The sequence below is a fragment of the Mirounga leonina genome, unplaced genomic scaffold (assembly GCF_011800145.1).
Source record: "Mirounga leonina isolate KUSES-001 unplaced genomic scaffold, KU_Mleo_1.0 Mir_118, whole genome shotgun sequence".
Lineage (NCBI taxonomy): Eukaryota > Metazoa > Chordata > Mammalia > Carnivora > Phocidae > Mirounga > Mirounga leonina.
Window position 1 is genome coordinate 21248 of NW_023270277.1, and position 22193 is coordinate 43440.

The 22193-nt window shown below is 40.1% G+C and overlaps 1 protein-coding gene across 2 annotated transcripts in view; it reads right to left on the reverse strand.

Moving 5' to 3' along the window:
* Positions 1–22193, reverse strand: part of LOC118007327 (SH3 domain-containing YSC84-like protein 1) — a 37431-nt gene that overhangs the window by 13562 nt on the left and 1676 nt on the right. For both annotated transcript variants that reach the window (XM_035000347.1, XM_035000346.1), the window contains 4 exons: positions 8646–8756; positions 5861–5974; positions 3366–3430; positions 329–441 (listed from right to left, as the gene is read on the reverse strand). In XM_035000347.1, coding sequence (XP_034856238.1) covers positions 329–441; positions 3366–3430; positions 5861–5974; positions 8646–8756 — 403 coding nt within the window. The remainder of the gene's footprint in view (positions 1–328; positions 442–3365; positions 3431–5860; positions 5975–8645; positions 8757–22193) is intronic.

Sequence of the window (22193 nt, forward strand, 5' to 3'; positions counted from 1 at the left end):
ATGCCACCCTTTATCAGTTAATCAAATTGGACTTGGCTCCTTCAGAGCTTAAAGGTAAATTTTATGTTCCATTCCGTAAGATACAATGGCCTACATTTCTGAAGTATTTAGTTTCTTTTTGTGTGTTCTAGTTTCAAATTTTCTCATTTTATCACCCTGGCTGGGCTTTATAAATTTCTTATCTCCAAACAACCAAAAACCCTCTAGGACATATATAAATCATAAATCAGTTTCATTTCAATTCAAGCTTCCTCTTGGTGCAAACCTGTATAATTTTTAAACCATTACTATCCAACAGATGTTCAGAAAGTACTTTGAGAGTACTCACCTTCCCAGGGGCCCAACTGCCACAGTAAAGTTCCCTCCGAGTGTCAGGTTACCACCTTTTGCAAAAGCTTCTACTGCTCTGTTATAATTCAAAATTATTACCAAATCTGATACCTGAAAATTTATTTAAAAATAATTATGTGTAAATGTCATTTAAAATAGATGCTGATTAAAACTCAAATACATGCCATATAATGTAGCAAGAATTTCAAGGTAGACAGTGAAAGAATATGAAAGAAGAATCATTTTTATTTTGAGCTGAGGATGTAAGCAAAGGATATTTCCACAGATGAGTCAAGGAAACATCTCCGAGCATTCACTGTGCACCACGCATGTACTCTGGGGCTCTGTGCATACCCCCAATCTTCTCGGCAACTTGTAATGTAGGTAGTGACAGGGGTCTAGTGAGGCTAAGTGGTCTGTCATAGTGATAGCCAGAATAGATACAACATAGGTAGGTCAGAAAGATTACAAGTACTCCCTTAAACTAAACACGTCAAGAAAGCCAAGCCAAAGACCATACGACTAGGAGTAAGGGCATAAGATCCAGGGTTCTCAGTGACATTTCCACACTGAAATCCCTGGTAAGGCCATGTGTTTACCACTAATAAAGTGCATGCTGTCCACTTTCTTTTAGGCGCAGAAATTCAAAATATCAGAAGGAAGCTATTTAACTATCAGTTAATGCCTCTTACTGAGTTAATTCTCTAAGTAAAAGCAAAAATTAGAATGTGGGAATAATGCTCAAGACATGCCAACATGGAGGAGGTGTTCACCACTGCTGTATACAAGCCCAGTGAGAGCCCAGAAATACGGAGAGCCCTCGGGGGATAGAGGCCTGAGCGTCAGTCCAGCTCCCTCCTCAAGAGCTGTGTGACCTCATATTCTGACTACTTTTGGATCTCTCATCTTTTCATATGTGAAATCTGCAAAATAGGACCCACCTCACTCATCTGTCTCAAGATCAAAGATGTGTGTGTCATGCATACCTAAAAAAGGAGAGGTGTACTGGTTGATGCTAAGAATTTGGGCTAAAAGTCCAACTCTTTGGGTGTGAATTCTACTTCTGCCTCTTGCATATTGTGTGATCTTGGGCAAATGATTGAGCAGCTTGAAACCTTAGCTTGTTTCTCTGTTTTAAGGTGGGTATAATAATAGGAGCCACATTTGTAAACAGACTCTGTATACATATATATACGTGCATAGACATGCATATGAGGTAGTTAAAAGGTTAACTGAAATCATTGGTAAAGCTTGGCATGTTTACCACAACTCAATAAAATATGCAAAGGCCAAGCAGACTGATGTTTAAAAGATTACTTAATTTATATACTTCTTTAATGTTTTATAAGTGTTTTAAAATCAACGTTTTCATTTGACCCACAGAAGAATACTTACTACCAAAAGAGATTGCACTTGAAAAGACCTAATGGAGGGCGCCTGGGTGGCTCAGTTGGTTAAGCAACTGCCTTCGGCTCAGGTCATGATCCTGGAGTCACAGGATCGAGTCCCGCATTGGGCTCCTTGCTCTGCAGGGAGTCTGCTTCTCCCTCTGACCCTCCTCCCTCTCATGCTCTCTCTCTCTCATTCTCTCTCTCTCAAATAAAGTAAATAAAATCTTAAAAAAAAAAAAAAAGAAAGAAAAGACCTAATGGAGATCCAATACAAGTAGATTCTTTAAAAAATGTTTAATTTGAATCATTTTATGAAAAAAATACACTCAAGTTCCATAGGACAAACTAAATATACCAGCTAACTGACCCCTATAAAATACTTTACCTTGACTCATATCAACTGTTAATTCCATTTTATATATGGACAATTTCTGAAGATTGTGGTGTTGAATAATACAGAATTAGCTCTTTTATGCAAAATTAAGTGATTTTGCCAATGATTATATGAGCTATATCTTATATACATTTTAGGTAATATATATAAAATTGCTTTGCATAATGCTTGGTATATACACATGCAGAAAGTGTAAGTCTCCAGCCATGACCATGTAAATACCTGACTGATATTGTCCCCTTCTGCTTGGTACATCTTAGTATAATTAAGTAAGGCAAAACTCTAAGAGGCAATTAAAGAAAAAAGTAATTATTTAATTTTATGTCTCATCTCAATTCAGTTCTCTCTGAAATAAGAGTAAAATAATCCTGTGTTCTTTGGTGATATCGCTAATGAGAGAACCAGGTCAAAACTGCACAGACAATTTGAGGAGCAGGAGGGGCCCAGCAGCTCTTGGTTTGTTTCTATAGCTAAGAGTAAAAGCAAACAGATTCCCTGAAAGAAAACTGTCAATACACAAACACTGTAAGACAGACATTTGAAAATTTGATAAGGTTTCCTAAGAAGTTTGTAATGAGGTATAACTATAAATAAGATGCCAGTTCTGCATTTAAATTCAATTCTTACACGAAAGAATGAAGAAAGCACAACTACCCTGCAGGAAAAGCTGGGGGAGGAATGTTAACCCCTGATAACCCCTGAGCAACAGACCTCAGCAAACAGGTATAGGGTAATGTAGCCAGGAGCCTCCCCTTCCCCCAGAGGCCATAATCATTAGGAGCAAAGTTACAAAATGAAACAATGCAAAGCCAGCATTTGAAGTCATTTGAAGATCCGGATGTAACACAACAGGGTGTTGCCACAGGTGAAGATAGACTGTATTAAGCCAGGTATGCCCTGGATCTGAGCTCCGGCTTACTCAGCAGCCCACTGTGGAACTGAGCAGCTTTGCAATCAGCAAGCCATACGCAGCCAAGCACAGTCAGTCCGATTTGAGGCCTATCTGTTCTACAGTTGTGCTAAAGATGGAAACAGAGCAAAGCCTGAATGAGCAAAATTCTACTCTAAATGAAAGAACACCGGTGTACATTAGATAGTTGTAGGTGGGGATCTGTCCAGAAAATGAAATATATGGAATAAAATCTATTCCGTCAGTGGTGAAATAAGAACAGTAGGTAGTCTCTCAAGTTCTATGTAGTAAGTTTCAGCTGCTTTTAGAGAAAATGGCAACTGTATGTTTATAGACTTACCTCAATTCCTATTTCAAATCCTCCACCAAGCCCAGCTATCCCAATGGCTGAAGGTGCAGACCATTCTAATAAAACCAAAGAAACAAACATTACTCTAACATTAAAACCCCTTGACACACAAATATGGGAAGGAAAAATGCTACAATGAGAATAGTGTTTCTTTTAAAAATAATGAGACTTTGGTGTTTCCCCTGTGTTTTTAATATTCTTTAATAAGCATATATAATTTTTTTTAAAGATTTTATTTATTTATTTGACAGAGACACAGGGAGAGAGGGAACACATGCAGGGGGAGCGGGAAAGGGAGAAGCAGGCTTCCCGCAGAGCAGGGAGCCCGATGCAGGGCTTGATCCCAGGACCCCAGGATCATGACCTGAGCTAAAGGCAGATGCTTAACGACTGAGCCACCCAGGCGCCCTGAAGCATATATAATTTTTAAGTTAAAAATGTTTGAAAGGTATTAGACATTGAGACTCACAGACTCACAAATCCATGTCCCCTAATCTTTGTCTATAAACATGCATAATATATCAAACGATTGAATCCTTACCTACTAAACACATAGCATTTGATCATTTCAACTCTCAACATTTACATAATGTTTCACAAAATAATTGGGCTATATAATTCTAGTTTTTAGTTACAATTTTATCATAGATATACGAGAGCAAAAGGATTAAAAAAAGCTTATTATAATCACTACTAAGGGTAACACAATAATAAACTGTTTCTGTTGTAAATTTCTGAGGGCAAAAACTGGTCTTTTGTGCCTAGTAGAAGAACAAGAAATAGGCTATAAATTCAAGATTTTTAAGATTTTAACAAGATAAATTTCCTTACATTTGAAAACTAAGTACAATAATTCCATTTGAATTAGGAAAAAAATTAGTTTGATGGGGGAAGGGTGGGATAGTATAGATAAAGTACTTTCTGAAAATGCTTATTAGCTTCCTAAACCTAATTCTGTATTCTAGATAACAGGATATTGCTTGAATATATTCAGAACTAATCTATCCAGGCTTAGGGGAGTTTTGATTACAGAAATTAGTGTCATATAATCCCAAAGTTGTTTTCCATTTCCTATGTTAGGAACTGTCCCTGTTTGAAGACTGCCCATCTGGCCAGGATCTGGGGAATTTGCTGCTTCATTTGGGCAATTACCTTCTGCAGACAGAGCAGCTGGTACTCAGAAAGGTGGGAGAGAGAAATTCAGGGATTTGGCCCAGTAGAAAGGTCCCCGCTGAGGTTCTGAGAGACCCCAGATATTGTCGGGCCTCTACCTTTGCAGATAGCCTCCCTGTCAACCACCAAGGGGAAGTTTTCACAGACACTGAAGGACCTTTGAACGTGCCTCGACTTTGTCTGGTTATCCTGCGGGAACTCTGCTCATGAAAATGTGGGTAGTGCTTGAGAAGAAGAGAACTTTCTTGTTTTCATTTCATAGGCAAGGACTGAACCATGAAGTGCTGGGCCACAGCTTCAGGGAGAGACTCTAATTTACTGTGGGGACACATCACAGGACACAGTGGACCTGACCACTGAGGTTCAGTGGTCACTTGCCCCACAAACACCCAGATGTATCTATTGTCATTGTCTTATGCTCTCTTCCAGAATAAAATTAAATTACCTACACTAAAAACATCTATTAAGAGAGAAATATGTTCAATTATATGAGTGAACTGAGACTGTTAAATTGGTATAAAAAGCATTATAGTTAGTTATGACACACCTACCTACATTTTATTTTATTTTTTTTAAAGATTATTTATTTATTTGACAGAGAGAGACACAGGGAGAGAGGGAACACAAACAGGGGGAGCGGGAGGGGGAGAAGCAGGCTTCCCGCCGAGCAGGGAGCCCGATGCGGGACTCGATCCCAGGACCCTGGGATCATGACCTGAGCCGAAGGCAGACGCTTAACGACTGAGCCACCCAGGCGCCCCCCTACCTACATTTTAAATATTACTATAAATGTTGATTAAATATTGGGAATTAAGGGAAATATATTTTGATTTCATCTCTGAAAAATCAAGTATTAGATTTCACCCCAAAGAGTGAAACCAAATTGTATTGATCTTGATGTGCTTCCACCTTGGTTATAGGCTTTAAAGAAAAATTTCAGTTTTTATGGTTTCCTATGGGAATAGGAGAAAGATTACAGATGGGTCTGATTTTCTTATCAACTTCCATATAACAGAAGAAAAGTTATATCACGAAGCTGAAAAATAAGATTCATATTTAACATCAGAAATGCAAATATTGTCATGTTCAATAACTGCTCCATAGAAGAATTACAAAATGTACATAAGACAAAGCTAGATCTACCCCTCCAAGTCTTGTCTACTATTTTAAGAGGAGGAGAGAAACGGGAAGCCTCACTGTCCTTGTTGATGGGACATCCAGAGTGCACATTCCAGGATGACAATGTTAGGGGTCTTGAGGAAACCTATCATGCTCCCTGCCAAATGTTTCCAAAATGAAAATAAGCAACTTACTTCCATCTGGAAGACGTGCCAACACGACCCCACTGCCTCCTCTAGCAGTTACCAGAAATCCAGCTTTTATCACAGACAAAATCGCAAGGCCCTTGGCTTTAGCAATTACGTGGGCTGCAAAATTAAAGACAACGGGCAGGTGAACATTTTTAGCGGACTTGCCTGAATAGATGAGCATTAAGCAGATCAATACACACAAAACTCTGCTGGGCAGGATCCCAGGGTTCTCAGTTCCAGTCTTAACGGCACGTATGAGCCAAATAAAACTCACTGACGTAGCACACGGACCCAAGGCTGTCTACCTCGGCCTCCTTCTTTGTGGTATATTTCCAATGCTACGCATAACATACAAAGTGCTAAAAAATCCCTGCAACTGCTATAATAAATGAGATATGTGGATGAGATTTTTTTTTTATTGACATCTACTAGCAGGACAAATAATTTGGAAATTTCAATTAATTGAGACTACAACTCATAAAAAACAAGTTATTGTTTTCAAAGTGATTAAGATCCATATGGAACTAAGAACTAAGGAGAAAGCTGAAAAGACTGGCATCACACAAACAGCAGAACTTTGATCTTAAAGCCGTATAGGTAGTTCACCTTTTATGAATATGAAAATTAGATTCAAATACAGAAAAACCAAGGGATTTTGCCACTTTAAAATTTTTTTAATTTATAAAATGATCCATTCAAGTATTCAAGTAACACATAACTATTAGTGTACTGAGAATATAATTTATACAATATTGGTTCATTCACATTTCAGGGAAGTTCATTACATAAAATGAGCTATTAATATACGTACCACCCCCAGACACTGCACCTCCCTTTTCTGTGGATTCATTCACACAACAGTATATCTTTCAAATAACAAGGGAAGCCCAAACATTGGAAGTTAGTCTTGGTCCCCAACATCACTTTTAAGACTGTTCGATTTCTTGTCTTTTGTTAAATATTCCATCAAGAAAGTCAAACCACGGTACTCAAACACACAGAAATGGTTTTCTGGAAGTCCCTAGAAAAACACTAAATTTCTAATATAATTATGCACACCACTTCAAAATTTTAGTTAATAGTAGACTCTCAGCGATAACTCACCCAAGAGCAGGAAGTTAGCGTGCAGACCTATGTGATGTTGCTTGTAGTTAAGCAATGCTTAGAGAACAAGGTTGGGCTCTTAGATTGCAGTCCACTAAGCGTGCCTTCATTTTGGATTTTAAAAGGTTATAAGTATATTGTGATGAGGTTGAAAGCTCTATTGTATATTACATAGATTTATTTTTACAACCACATTTTGGCAGAACATCTTCCTCTACCCTCACACTTCACTCTCAACGTGTGTACGGTCAGGATTGCCTCTATTTAAATAGAACAAAAGTAGATGAACATATTTTAAGTTTCAGGTTTGTTTTTATAGATTTTCCACCCAAATTTGGGGACACTAAAATACCAATAATGCTTAAATAATTTGCGAATTAGCTTTTCATTTATAATATAGATGCACTGATTACAGATTCCCTGATGGAATTTTACTGCACAAAATCCATGAGAAATAATCCATACTCAGATGTTTCTATGTCAGGAAATACAATTTATCCATAAATTGGGCTAGCAGGCTGTTGTATGCAGATGCTGATATATATATCAAGAAATGTCTTCTATCTCCTGCTTCAGAATATTGCTACTGAAAATTCAGTTTTTCTGGTTGAATTTTCTTCGAGTCCTAAAGTAGTACTTATCAAACTGGTATGTGCAGCCAGATCACTGGAGATCTTGTGAAAAATGCAGATTCTGACCACTGAGGCCTCAGTGGAGCCTCACTGCATTTCTAACAAGCCCCCCCCGGTGATGCCCAACTGCTGGTCGAGTCTGCACTTGGAGTAGCAAGGCTTCTAGGAAGCACGGTTTTCCTGATGGGAGTAGTGGCTGGACCAAAGTAACAACAATAATAATAATAATAATTATAACAACAAATTAAATTTTTTTAACATTCAAAGGTCTGCTAAATAACTTAAAAAATCTGGCTTAAGAAATTAAACTAGTTTTAAAAAAAGAAGTTAAGCTAGTTTTTGTAATGCAGGAAGTGTCCCACGCCCATGATTAATTAAGAGGGAAAGTAGTCTGTAGCAGTACCCAAGCTAGTTTGCATGTGAATCTTTGCCTCCTGGCAAGGAGGAGTCCTCCTTGAACCACCCTGTAGAAATAACTGGGAGTGGAAACAAGCAGATAGTGGTTCCCAAAAGCCCATCTCTAGACTCAGGTCCTTTGTGGTCCACCTTGCGTTACAATCCCGGCCACTCTGCTCCAAGGGTCTGACTCAGCAGGTTTGGGGGGAATTTAGGCACTGTATTTTAATGATCCAAGGAATATGATGCACAGCTGGGTCAGGAGTTATTGACTAATGTCTTCTTCAACCACTATAAAACGTAAAAATCTTATCTCAAGAAAGAAAATCCAAAATTAAATTGGTTTATGAGATTAGCTAGTGATTTTGCAAGATAACCTTGTAAAGACCTCAGAAATTGAGGACAATGACAGGTGAGTTTGGGGAAAGCCAAAGTGGGCACTACGAAGGGTAAGCAGGAAAGGGAGCCTCCACAAAGGTAGAGGGCAAAGGGAGGTGTGGGGGCCCCAGGAGACCATCTGGCATATCAGCCAGGAGGATAACGGCGCTCTGAGGGCCTGCTGCTTTTAGGGGGTGCTCTGCCTGAGGTCAAGGAGTACACCAAGTAACTTAGACAACAAAACAAATTTAAAAATGAGAGGTACATATTTTATTTACCAGGAATGATCTTATCAGGTCCATTTCTGGAAGTTATTTCCGTGAATTCTCTTAGAATTTTAGCAGCCTTTTTTGCTTCCGATTTCAAATTGGAAGGTATAGGATTATTCACTGAAAGATTAAGAAAAGGAGATTTTAATGAAGAAGTATAGTAAATATGAGTTAGAAATTTATTATAATTTCATTTTTTCTCATGCACAATTGAGTATTAACCAATTGTATCCATCTAGACAAAAGAAATGAACTGGAAATCCTCAAATTATTGTCTCATTTCTATTTTCCTGATAAATTCATTCTGAGATTGGGAAACCTTAAACTCTCAAAATCCCAGAAATTATAAAAGCCTGGTTCAACCTCCCAATTGTGTATCTGCTCTCTGTAATTTTTTTTTTTTTTTTAAGATTTTATTTATTTGAGAGAGAGAGAGGGAACGAGCAGGGTAAGAGGGAGAGGGAGAAGCAGACTTCCTGCCGAGCAGGGAGCCCGATGCGGGGCTCAATCCCAGGACCCCGGGGACCACGACCCAAGGCCAAGGCATATGCTTAACTGACTGAGCCACCCAGGTGCCCCTGCTCTCTGTAATTCTTAACTCATCTCAATACTAACTAAAAAACTTTAAAATTTAAAGAATTAACAAAAGATGTAACTTACAACTGTCTTTAATAAAAAATATAAAATTTACTATATCTGGATATTTTTGTCAAAATATTTAACTATCTGTATAGATTATTCTTACTAGTAAAATTCTAAGAGACTCAGGAACTGAGTGATTACTCCCATGTGTTTGTATAGCATTCTACCTTTAAGGCTTGCTTTGGTGTTCCCCAAGTCATGCAAGCACGAATTTATCCCCACAAAGGCACGGAAAACCCTCCCAGACCTGAGGTATGTGGGGATGGGTCATCCCTTTCTCACAGGACAAAGGAATCCGAAGAGCCAAAGAGATCAAGAGGCTTCAACTTCACATCTGGTTCAGGCCCTCAAATGCATTTTTCATGTCAAAGATGATGTTTTCAGCTACGAAGTGCCATTTGTTTGGGTTCTTTCCATTTCTGTCCTCAATCGATTTATGTTGTTCTTTAAATACTTGAGCGTATTTTAAAAGGTGCTTTTTTATCCTTGTCTGATAATTGCATCATCTCTGGCCTTTTGGGATCGGTTTTTGACAGATTTTTCTCCTAGTTATGGATTAGATTTTCCTATTTCTGGCCATTTCTAGGAAAATTTAGTGGATGCTAGATATGAATATTTCCCCATGAGTGGCTAAATTTTGTTGTCTTCTTTCGGGCTGGTGCCCTTTGTAGGGGGCAGTGCAGGGAGTTACCTGCTTGTCAGCTCAGTCTTTCCCGGGCCTACTTCTGTGTTTAGCTCCAGTGCCTGTATTTTTGACGTGAGCCCTACAATTATGGTGTGACTCTTTGGGTTCTATCCCAGTGTCCTCAGGGGTTTAATGAGCTCTCTCCCCTTTGGATGGTGGGAACTACTTCCCCTCAACCCTCACTGAATTGAAAACTATTCACTCATGGCTTCCTCATAGTGGTTCTTTGCTCCACCTTGGAAGTTTTACCTGTACACCTAGGGTTTGGTATTTGTCCAAGGATTCGTGGGGTTCCCTTGCAGATTTCTTGAGCCCTCTCTTCGGGGAGCCTGCTTTGCAGAGTCCAGTTTCACTGGCTTCCCCAAAGCCTGTTGTCTCTTTCATGCAGTGAGAGCAGGAGCTGGGGTTGACTTCCTGGCCCTGAGGCCCCTGGACGGGCCTTCAGGCAGGAAAATGGGCAGTCTTGGGGTTCAGCTCACTTCTCCCTCTTCCCTGGGGTCCTAGACACACTTACCTGGCATCCAACATGTGAAAGCAGATACTCGCTATATTTTGCCCAGTTTCTAGGGGTTTACGGTAAGTGGCAGTAAGTTTCTTTGTCATGAACCTCTCATTGTGCTTTTATTTGTTGAGTAATGTTAAATATCTTTCCATTCCTGTCAAATCTCTCATATTGTTCTACAAGGGGGGTATTTCTCTGTTTCTTATTCATTTATAAAGTAAGGAAATTAGCCTTTTTCTAAGTCACAAATATTGATTCGCCATTTGTCATTTGCCTTTAGAATTTTCTTATGATGGTTTTTCTTTTTTTTTTTTTTTAAGATTTCATCCATTTATTTGACAGAGAGAGAACACAAGTAGGGGGAGCAGCAGAGGGAGAGAGAGAAGCAGACTCCTCTCTGAGCAGGAAGCCTGATGCAGGGACTTGATCCCAGGACCCCCAGATCATGACCTGAGCCGAAGGCAGACACTTAATGTACTGAGCCACCCAGGCGCCCCTTATGATGGTTTTTCTACTTTTGTCTTAATGAAATCAAGTTCATCTTCTCTTTTAAGTTTTACAAGTATCTCTAATTAAACAAAATGATTCACAAGTTCATATAGAAAAATAAACAAGCAAGAAAATATAGGGAAAACGTAGGAAAAAGAAGAATGAGGGGGACAAGCTCTTCCAGAAGCCACAACATACTATAAAGCCTCCAGACTTGATAGTAGATGTGACTGTAGGTAGAAAATCCAATTTACAAAATAGAAAATTCAGAAATTGACTCAAATACATAAAATAATTTAGTATATAATAAAGATAGCACCTTAAGTCATTGTAGAAAAGCTGTATTACACAATAAATAGTGATCTTTGAGGGAAAAAATTCATCCACCGCTTCATGTTACATAGGGATAAACTCCAAATTCATCAACAATTTGAAATGCCAAAAATCAAACCATAAAAGAACCAGAAATTATGTGAGAACTGCTTTTCAAATTCATAGTGCAAAAGGCCCAAATATGACAAAAAAAGTCTATATTTTTAAATGATCAGAAATCATGGCATAAGCATACTGTAAACAAAGAGGTAAAAGTATACATATGTAAATACTGAGGAAAAAAGCCACCCCTACTATTAATATCCCCCAATACTACTGTCTGCATTTTAGTGTATGCTTCGATTGATCCCTATTGCTAAATATGTAGATTGTTTCCATTTTCAGCTTTTATAGATACCACTGTTGGCTGGCAATCATCTCTGGACAGAGTCTTAAGAGTTGGAATTGATAAATCAAAAAAACCCAAAATTTGTTTATTATATTACCAAATTGTCTCCTAAAAATACTACCCAAGTTTAACTGACTGAACCACCCAGGCACCCCAAAATACCACCCACGTTTAGAACCACTGGGTATTACCATAAAAAATTCCACTGTTACGGGTGACATTGGGAAAAGCGAAGTCCGTACATCAGAAAAACAGGATGACAAATTTTATTTGAATTTATTTGAATACTAGTGAATTTTTCTTTTGTTTGATTACATTTCCTGTTTTGCATATTTTCTGTTCACATTCTTTGACTGTTTTTCTGGTGCCATACTCCTTTTGTCTATAATTTTAATCATGTTGCAAGTCTATGTCTCTGCTTGCTTTTTAAAAAAATTATTTATAATTTTTCAGCATTTGTTTTTATTTATATGGCAACACTTCTCTGGGCTTTCTACTGTTTTCATCTTTCTATTACTGTGACTAAAGGCCTTGATTAAAAAAAATAATAATAACTAAATGAAAACAGCCACTATTCTATATTCTCTTCCAGAGTTTATATTTTACGTTAACTATTTGGCCCATCTCAAACTTATATTGGTATAGGATATGAAGAACCTAGTATTTTTTACATACACAACATGATTTATTGAATAATCCACAGCACTTAATTAAAAATGTCACCTTCATGACAAAAGCAAGAAAAATACATTCATATATGCATTCACATATTTAAAAATATATGACAGAGATGACATGGTAGTTTAATAAATTATTCTGGGACAACTGGTCATTCAAATAAAAACAAAATAAAATTAGATTATAATACCACATCATATACAAAAATTTCAATAATTGATTGCCTTAATACTAAAAGCAAAATTTAGTACTTTTAGAATAAAAGTAATAGAAAATATCTTTATTATCTGGGCAATGAAGGAATACCCTAAACAATGCACAATAACAGGAAACTATAATATATTCATCTACATTCAAGTCAAGAAAAAGTTGTGTCAACATATGTTTGAAAATAAGAATATAAGTGACAGCCTGGAAGATATCTGTCATATGCATAAATGGCAGAGATCTAGGGTTCAAAATACAGAGATTTTTTTTTTTAAGATTTTATTTATTTATTTGAGAGAGAGAATGAGATAGAGAGAGCATGAGAGTGGGGAGGGTCAGAGGGAGAAGCAGACTCCCCGCTGAGCAGGGAGCCCGATGTGAGACTCGATCCCAGGACTCCAGGATCATGACCTGAGCCGAAGGCAGTCGCTCAACCAACTGAGCCACCCAGGCGCCCCAAAATACAGAGATCTTTAAAATCAATAAAAATACAAGAGGCACAACAGAAAACCGGGCAAAGTGTTCAATTAGTTAATTCACAGAAGAGGAAAACTCTCTGGCTGGTAACCACCTGAAAAGTTGGACGTGCAAAGTAAGGCCATAGAGTCCCCATTTCTCATCCCTTGGGTTGACGGGCGTGTGAAGGCCTGCCAGTGCATGTGCGGGTTGTGGTAGAAAGGGGAGTCTCCTGTCTGTTGGAGGGGCAGAAGTCAGTGGAGGGCCCTCGTGAGGACAGGCAGACACGAGCAGTTCCTACAACCCACCTATTTTACTCCTAGGTGAAATCGCAGGTAAAGGTCCACAGGTGTGCTCACTGAGGCCTTGGTGAATTGAGTGCTGGCTCCCAAATTCTCATCCACCTGGCCCCTGAGAATGGGACCTTATCTGGAAAAAGGGTCCTTGCAGATATAATTAAGGATTACAAGGTGAGCTCATCCTTGGCTACCTGGGTGGGTGGACCCCAAATCCGATGATGAATTTCCTTCATTTAGGATTCAATAAAGAGACACAGAGGAGGGAAGACAATGTGGCCACAAGCCAAGGAGCACCTACCACCCCCGGAAGCTCAGAGAGTCCAGGAGAAGGATCCCCCACAAGCTTGGGAGGGAGCGTGGCCCTGCTGACACCTTGAATACATTTCTGTTCTAGGGGCCGGCCACTTTGCGGCAATGTGTTGACCTCACCGGAAACCAACACAATGTGCATAGAACGGTCACGGAGGCAGTGTTCCCAACAGCAAACCAGTAAGAACACATAAAAATAAACACATTCAAAGAAGGAAACAAATTTTCCTCAAGAAGAGGATGAACAAATATGGTTTGTTGTAGCATTAAAACTGTATTCTCTAACTTCAAACAAACTAGATAGACACACACCAACGTGGAAAAATGGGAATAACATAGAAAGGAAAAACAAGTTGCATAATGATATATGGAATATCCTACATTCACGTCAATGTTTTAAGGCATGAACAAAAGCAGGTATATTTTATATAAAACTTATATATAAAATATAAAATTTATCTATAACAAAATACATATAATATTTATGTGTAAAATTTATATATAAAATATAAATCTATATAATCAAAGTGTAATGATATTTGATTTGGGGGTGGGGTGGTCCTGGGGAAGGCTTCTACAGGGGGCCTACTTGAGGTTTGTACTTTTCTTAGAATAGGTAGTGGGCTGTGCATGTAAATTATGTTATCCTCAATAGTCCCTTGTGTGTCTGAAATATTATATAACAAAGATTGTTCAGCATAAGCTGAATATTATGTAATTAAATATTTAATACATTAGTGGCACCTTATGACCCCTGCTGTAAAAATTTATATTATGGATAATGACTCCGTAAATTGTTTATCATTTCAAATCTGACCTCTCAGGGCCAGCAACATTCGTTGCAAGAAGAAGCGTGGAAAAGTAAAAACTGTGTGCTTACCTTTTACACATTCCTGTGCACACACACAGCCTCACCCTGTCCCGCACATATACACGCAAATAGGCACAAACAAAATTCAAAGGACAGGGATTTGGTGAGAGGCTGCACACTAAATACTTAATTGTTATGGGATGCATTTGGATAACATAGATACTTCTGGAATTTGAATTTTTAGGAGCTAATATAAGTTACTCCTCATCTTTTCAGTCATGTACTTATTTAAAAATGAAACTATCCCATCTTGATGATGGTACTGAGATACTGAAAGCCTGATACTCTCTTCATATTGCTGTTTTTACTGGTAATGGTTTCTTTTAAGCACAGAGATGAACCAGAAAAATTTTCAGAAGCATGTAATTTTTATATAGGGAAGGAATCCTAAGACAGCCATTCAAAATTATGTCGATTTACTAGTAACCTTTAAATTTGTCCTATTATTAACGCTTTGATTATACAGTTTGGATTTAGAAGGTCTCAGAAAAAATACAAACCAGAAAAATTCCAATTTCCATAGTCATAAAGACATTTGGGCTTTTAAAGTACATTTTATGGAGGAAGTTTTTAGCCACGACTCTAGGGGACACACTAATGACATACGATTGTTTTTTGGTATTCCTCGTGACCTAGAAAATACATATATGGTAAGGGGCATTTCCAATTTTCCGAATTTCCAGTACAGTATTGGTACAACTGATAGATTTTATTTTATTTTTTTTATTTTATTATTTTTTAAAGATTTTATTTATTTTTCAACAGAGAGAGAGAGACAGCGAGAGAGGGAACACAAGCAGGGGGAGTGGCAGAGGGAGAAGCAGGCTTCCCCGCTGAGCAGGGAGCCTGATGTGGGATTGATCCCAGGACTCTGGGATCATGACCTGAGCTGAAGGCAGACGCTTAATGACTGAGCCACCCAAGCGCCCCCAACTGATAGATTTTAAAAGCCATGATCAGTGAGCATATGCTGAGATAGGAGTGATTTCGTTTCCATTTTGGCTGCTAACGAGAAGAGGAGGTGTGAGTCAGCAAACGGGAGCATAACTGGGAAACTGACTAACACAAATCTGTCTGCTCATAAGGTACATGCATTGATTGTAATTTGCATTATAACTAGATGAGGCATTTGAGTTCTTAATTTCTGTTGCTACCTAAGATGAGGCACCGTGCCTTACCCTTCATAGGATGAATGAATTGCACACAGAGGGTTTACTTTATAGGTTGTGCGGCTGGGACAGCTAGTTGCCCACCCATATGTGTGCTTCCGTGTTACCATGTGAAACCGTCCCCGGGGGCAGCTGCCCAGAGAAGCTGACAGGACAATTGAGAAGGACATTTTCTCCACCTGTCGCCGTCACAGCCCCAGGAGGGATGGAGAGAATATCCCTGGATCACCACCTGCGGAAAGCCGCCCACTACCCAACACCTACACTGGACTATAGTATATGAAGGAGAAGTAATTCTTATTGTGTTAAGTGATTGAGATTTTGAGGCTTTTTACTGCAGCTAATATTACCCTAATTATTACATTTTATTTATTTTTTTTAAAGATTTTATTTATTTATTTGACAGAGAGAGAGAGCACAAGCCAGGGGAGCAGCAGAGGGAGAGGGAGAAGCAGGCCCCCTGCCGAGCAGGGAGCCCGTTGCAGGACTCGATCACAGGACCCTGGGATCATGACCTGTGCTGAAGGCAGATGCTTCACTGACTGAGCCACCCAGGCGCCCCCTAATTATTACATTTTGAAAATTATTTCTGATCTCTGAAGAAGAAAGATGGTGGAGAAGTATTTGTAATTTTCATTTTCTGACTTAAAGACTAGATTTGACTTGTTTTATATATATTCTAATCACTTAATTAGTTTGGAGAGGTGGAAACATGGGTAAAAACACTTACAAATATGATCATATATATGTTAACATTCTTATCTCTTTGATTACATAGTATTCATAATACACTACTTACAAGTCCTTAAAAAAGCAAAGCAGTGGTTTTGCCTTTATATTACATGGTAAAACATTTAAGATGTTCCTTCTCTGACCAACGGCTCCTATTAGCGTACACCTTAAAACATTCAGTGTTCTGGGGTCCTTCCTGTGCTCTCCTCTGGGTGCCCCCGCTATGCTAACCTAGAGCAGGTGCACAGCCTGGGTCCACACAGAGGTAGAATGGGAATAGCAGGTTGAGAGGGTAGTCTGCTGTGAAAATTATTTGTTCTGGACGGCACCCAAGGCTGAGCGAGCCCTCAGCAAGGGCGGTTTGGAGGAGGTGCAGGGTCCTTGGAGAGGGTGGTGGAGGGCCATGTTCCCCCAGGCTGGACCTGCTCAGGGGCTGGTGGGCCACGCTCTGGGGTGTAGGCAGTCAGCAGCTTGTGGCATGGGCCTGTAGTTGGAGTCTGGGTGCTGGCAGGAGCTGTGGAGCTCTGGTTTCTGAGTAGAGGGGACTCTCCTAGGCCTGAGGCTGGGTGGGCTCCACCCGTGTCCATGTGGCGAGACCACATGGCTGACCCCTGCCTGTCCCTCTTGCAATGTTCCTCCCACACCCACTACTGTGGAAGCTCATCACTGTGCCCGCTTGATAGGAGTAACACTTTAAGAAACGCTGTTGCTGATCTCAGAGCCCACACTGAAGGGCACCCTGGGAGGTGAGGGGCAGTAAATTGATAAGGGACACCCCCCGCCCCCAGGGGTTGGCCGACTGTGGCCCTGGGCCAAGTCCAGCCACCGCCTATTCACCTATGGCCTGGGAGGTAAGAGCAGTTTTTACATTTTTAATGGCTAAACAAATTAAATCAAAAGAATGATAATATTTTGTGTGAAAACACATTTTCAAAGATGTAACCAGTAAGATCACATCATAGACCACCATTAATAGCTGAACATTTGTGATTTATTTTTATGATAAGAAACACTAACTTTGAACCTCAAGTAGCAAAATGTTCTCCCATATAATCACATTTGTCTCATCACAAGACTTGTATTACAAAAAAAAAGTTCTCAATTATTATGATGTTTAAGTTTTATCAACTAAAAAAACTGTGGTTGTTGTTTTCTGTCTTGTCTACACATATCCTCAAATTTTGTTTCTTGGCCTGCAAAGCCTAATATATGTACTATCCGGCCCTTTAAGGAAAAACACTGCCAACCTCTGACCTCTTGAAATACAACTCATTCTTCAAGACCAATTTAAAATGCTGCTTCTAAGTGAAACCATTCTGCATCCCCCTTCGAATCACGGGCATGCGATTGAGCGGGATTACAGCGGTGGGTTTACAAGGTAGCCTCCTGTCTCTGCTGCCTCAGGCACTGTCCCTTCCTCACATGGGCTCGCACAGGCCAGCCAGCACCCCGGGTTTCAGTGTTCTCACAAGGACCCACTGCCTTGATCCACCTGCAGGAAAGAGTGAAGAGTGGAGGCCAGTCCTCCTTCTACGCTCCCTGCCAGGGTCCTCTTGTCCCCCAGACCCCACTCTTTCCTTCCTCCCCACCACCAGCCTGGCCCAAAGATGACCAGTTCTTGTGGTGTCTATTCAAAGCCTCCTGACTGGTTTCTCTGTTCCTACTCTTGAACCCCTATGGTCATTTCTCCATAGAAATGCTCCATTTAAATAATAGCTAAGATAACAGTACCCCATTGCTTACATCCCTCAAAGTTTTTCCATCATATTTAGTTTGCACCATAGCCGATATCCTTACTCTGTCAACCATATATACCTGTCTGCATCTATATCATTTGTATCTATCTGCCAATCAATTATATCTGTCTGTATCTACCATGTCTGTCTGTCTGCCTATCATCATCTATATCTATCTATCCCTATCTATCTATCTATCTATCTATCTATCTATCTATCTATCATCTATCTATCTTAGTCTTTCCTGTACACTTCCTTCACAACAAGGTAAGCACCATGGGCAAATACATCGACTATTTTATTTTATTAACTGTAATATCTCCAGCACATGCCATAACGACATATAGGTAAGTGCCCAATATACATGTGTTAAATGAATAAAGTATTTGTGTGGCTTTTGGGAATTAGAGGTCAAATCCCTGTGAGGACTAGACAGAGTTCATTTAGAAGGAAATGTGCTGAGTAATAGAAAATTTCTCTGCCTCTTAGACGTTATAATATTTCCCAGACCTTGCGAGAGAGAAGGACCAGAGGGAAGCAAGGGACAAGTTGATGGTGCAGCATCCTAAAGTAGTCCTTTCCAGGTCCTCTAAAGAAAGGGAGGATGAAAACAGAGAAGGAAACCCAAGGAGGTCTGATTGCCATGAGACCAGCACTACAGCCCTGTGCATGCCCAGGGCCAATACGACTCACCCCACAAAGTTCCTGTCAGCCCAGGAGGCACAGGAGGGCCAGCAGTTCTGCCCGCAGGAGGAAACTGCACTGTCCTTTTATCAGCCTGGACTGTTAGAGCCTTGTGAATGCAGCAAGGGGCAGCTTAGCAGCATCTCCAGGATTAGTGGTATCTGAAGACCGAAAGCAAATCTGAGTGGGCAGTGCTAGCCCAGACCTGGCATCACCCTGAAACATGACTGCCTCCAGGGAGAATGAAGAGAGACAAATTTGATAGAAAACGAGGGCTCATGATACATGTTCACGTTTTTGGCACTCGAGTTTGTGATTTGAGGCTCACATCCACCCAACTGTCTCTTCTTCCTACTTCCTTTGTGTTCTCAACTTTTTCTTTTCGCACCACTAAACTACAACACTTACAGGCCAGAAGCAGCACGTTTTCCTGATCTCTGTGCCCTGCAGTGCCTTGTGCATATGTCTAGGCGCTCAATTCAACTTCCTGAATTGGATTAGCACACTGTGGCAGAGATGTGCTCCTGCTCCTCCTGAATATCTGTCTTGTTTCAGAACCAGCACAGTTTGCCTCTTTCATTGATGCTGCCCCTGGAATGGGGCAGGTGACCCAACTGTGCAAATCAGAACAAATCTTGTACCACAGCCGAGCTTCAAACCAAAGCTGACCCGTCAGCATCTCACCAAGTGCTGGTGTGGAGCTGCCAGAACTCCTCTCTCCCAGGCACTTCCGTTTGGACTTGCTACAAGATTCTGTCACCACAAGGGGAGAGCCTGAGAGCACACCACACAGAAGGGCATTGGACAAGAGCTGCGGAGAGAATCTGGGCTCTGCTGGCCCCACCGGAGCCCAGGGCTAGGCAACAGCTGAAGCCACAGCAGCTCGGGACTGTCCAGTGACTTGGACCAGCAGGCTTTCCCTTTCTGCTAAAGCCAGTTTGGATCAGAGTTCCTGACACATGCAACTAAAACTTAGTAAATAGTACATAAATCTTGCCCCCAGAAGACTTTCTGCTGTGAACCCTATCAAGCAAGCAGAACTGAGTCAGTCAAATAAGCAAATTCCACAGTTGAGAGCTGATACTGCAAACATCCTGCTGTGGGGAAAGGTCGCAGCCTTTTTTGTAAACACGGGAAGGGGGCTATTGGACTTGGGAATTCAGATACGGCCTACGGTGCCTACGCGCCACAGAGTGCGGTCGCTAAGCCCTGTGCACTGGCGGGCCACAAGCCTGGTCACCGTCAGCATGCCTTCGTGTTCAGCTGAACTATACAAGACTCCAGATAATTGGTTTTAATAGCGCAGATTTTTAAAATTTCTGATAAAATCCCATTGCTTGGTCATAGTTATGTATAGCGAATTTCTCTGTTAGAGCCAACAAATAATAACAATTTAGACATAAGCCTCAGTTCCTGTCCTCAGCATCAAATCCCGGCTCTTTTCCTCGGCTGTGCCATCAGGGATATAGAGAGCATGGTCTGGTCAGAATGTTGGCATCATTATATCACTGAAGTTATGAAGATACAGGTCATAACTAAAGAGGCCTTTTAAATTTTAAATCATGGTTGGCATCTGAACATTCATAAAAGTCTTGAGTCTCTTGAATCCCAAGGCAAAGCAAATTCTCTAAAGATCTTTGAGTTTCCTCCTGAGAGTGAATGGCTGCCAAACCTCAAGCTAAGAAACTTAGCTTAAATTTTTCTTTAAAAAGTGATTAAAGCATTTGAAAATGTCCATACTAAGACAATTTTATTGAAATTAAGAGTTTCAAAAATACTGGGAAGAAAATTTTTACTTTGGAAACCTCAAAAGCTTGAAAGGAGCTTAAGCTGTGGAAATAATTTACATATTGATCATGGGCAATAAACTAGGGGCTGGGTCGCTGGGGCAAACTTGCCACCTGGGGAGAGAAACTGACCATGGATTAAGCACCCTGCACCCCATTACTCAAGGCCAGGGCTTCCCAAACTTTCCTTCATATCAACAAGCATCCACAATAATATTTTCCTCAGTGGATGCTCAGCTATGAGAGAGGTACCTACAGGAAAAGTTTAGAAGTTTAGAAACGGTTTTCCAAATGTCCATTAACTAGATATTAACCAAATTATTAAGCCTTATAACTTACATGAAATAAAGGTTAATTCACTGAATTGATAAAACCCTAACCAAAATCAAAGGAGCTAGAATGCTGCTAAGGAAATATATAGAATAGATAGATTAAATCTTAGTCAAAGTAGAAGAAACTTCATACATCTATGTAATTTTTTAGAAGGCTTTGACATATTGCCCTTAGCTCAGAAGCTTTATTAGAACATTACTGTCTTGAACACCACTGCCCGACAACTACAGACATCGTTTCTTTTTTTTTTTTTTTTTAATAGTTTCTTAAGTGGATTCTTATCTTTCTGTGGCCTTGGTTTAACTACTTCCTTTGACTCAAGGGGACAGAACTTATCAGTTCAAGAAATCAAAACTGGTCTCTCTGGTCACATCAGCAGCCTTCATAGTCCAAACTTTAAACCAAATTGGCTGAACCCCAAACATTAGTGGCCCTACCGGAGCCCAGGACTAGGCAACAGCTGAAGCCACAGCAGCTCGGGACTGTCCAGTGACTTGGACCAGCAGACTTTCCCTTTCTGCTAAAGCCAATTTGGATCAGAGTTTCTGACACATGCAACTAAAACTTAGTAAACAGTACATAACATTAGTATATCCTGTGCTTCTTTTCTCCTCCCCCTGACCCCAGGCTGCAGATGTGGGACAGAGAGTAGGGAGTGGTGAGAACTTAGCTTTCAGCATAAGGAGACCCTTGACTTAGACTCACTTTATCTTTTCTCAAACTAAGGAGAGATCCTGGCTCACAGCAGACTACACATGCCACTCTAGTCTGATCATTTGGTGTAAAAAATGGACTCTTCCAAAGAAAACAGAAAATTCAGTGTGCTTAGGTTCTAAATTGCATAGGATTATGTCTTATCACGACACACTTGCAAACAAGGCAACAGGTAGAAGGACTTGTGACAGGCAGTCAGTCCAGCAACACAGCCAGCCAGATTTCCCTCTGACCCATGAGGCACCACATCCTACTTTTTAGGTGGAATAAAAGCCTCAAATCACTCTTGATGAGCAAAGACTTGTTACTATTATTTTTTAATCTTACAAAAGATGAAGGTTAGTATTTTCTCATTTTACAGAAACTTTGTTTAAATAGAACATTAGCAAACCAAACAGCCAATTTTCCTTAATTTAAACAAGATGAACAGGATGGAAGTTATAATTTATTTTGATTATTCTAACCTCCAACATAGTAATTTGCAAACACCTGAGCAGTCAGGCCTGCACAGGTAATGCAAGAGCAGGCCCACACAAGGAAGTA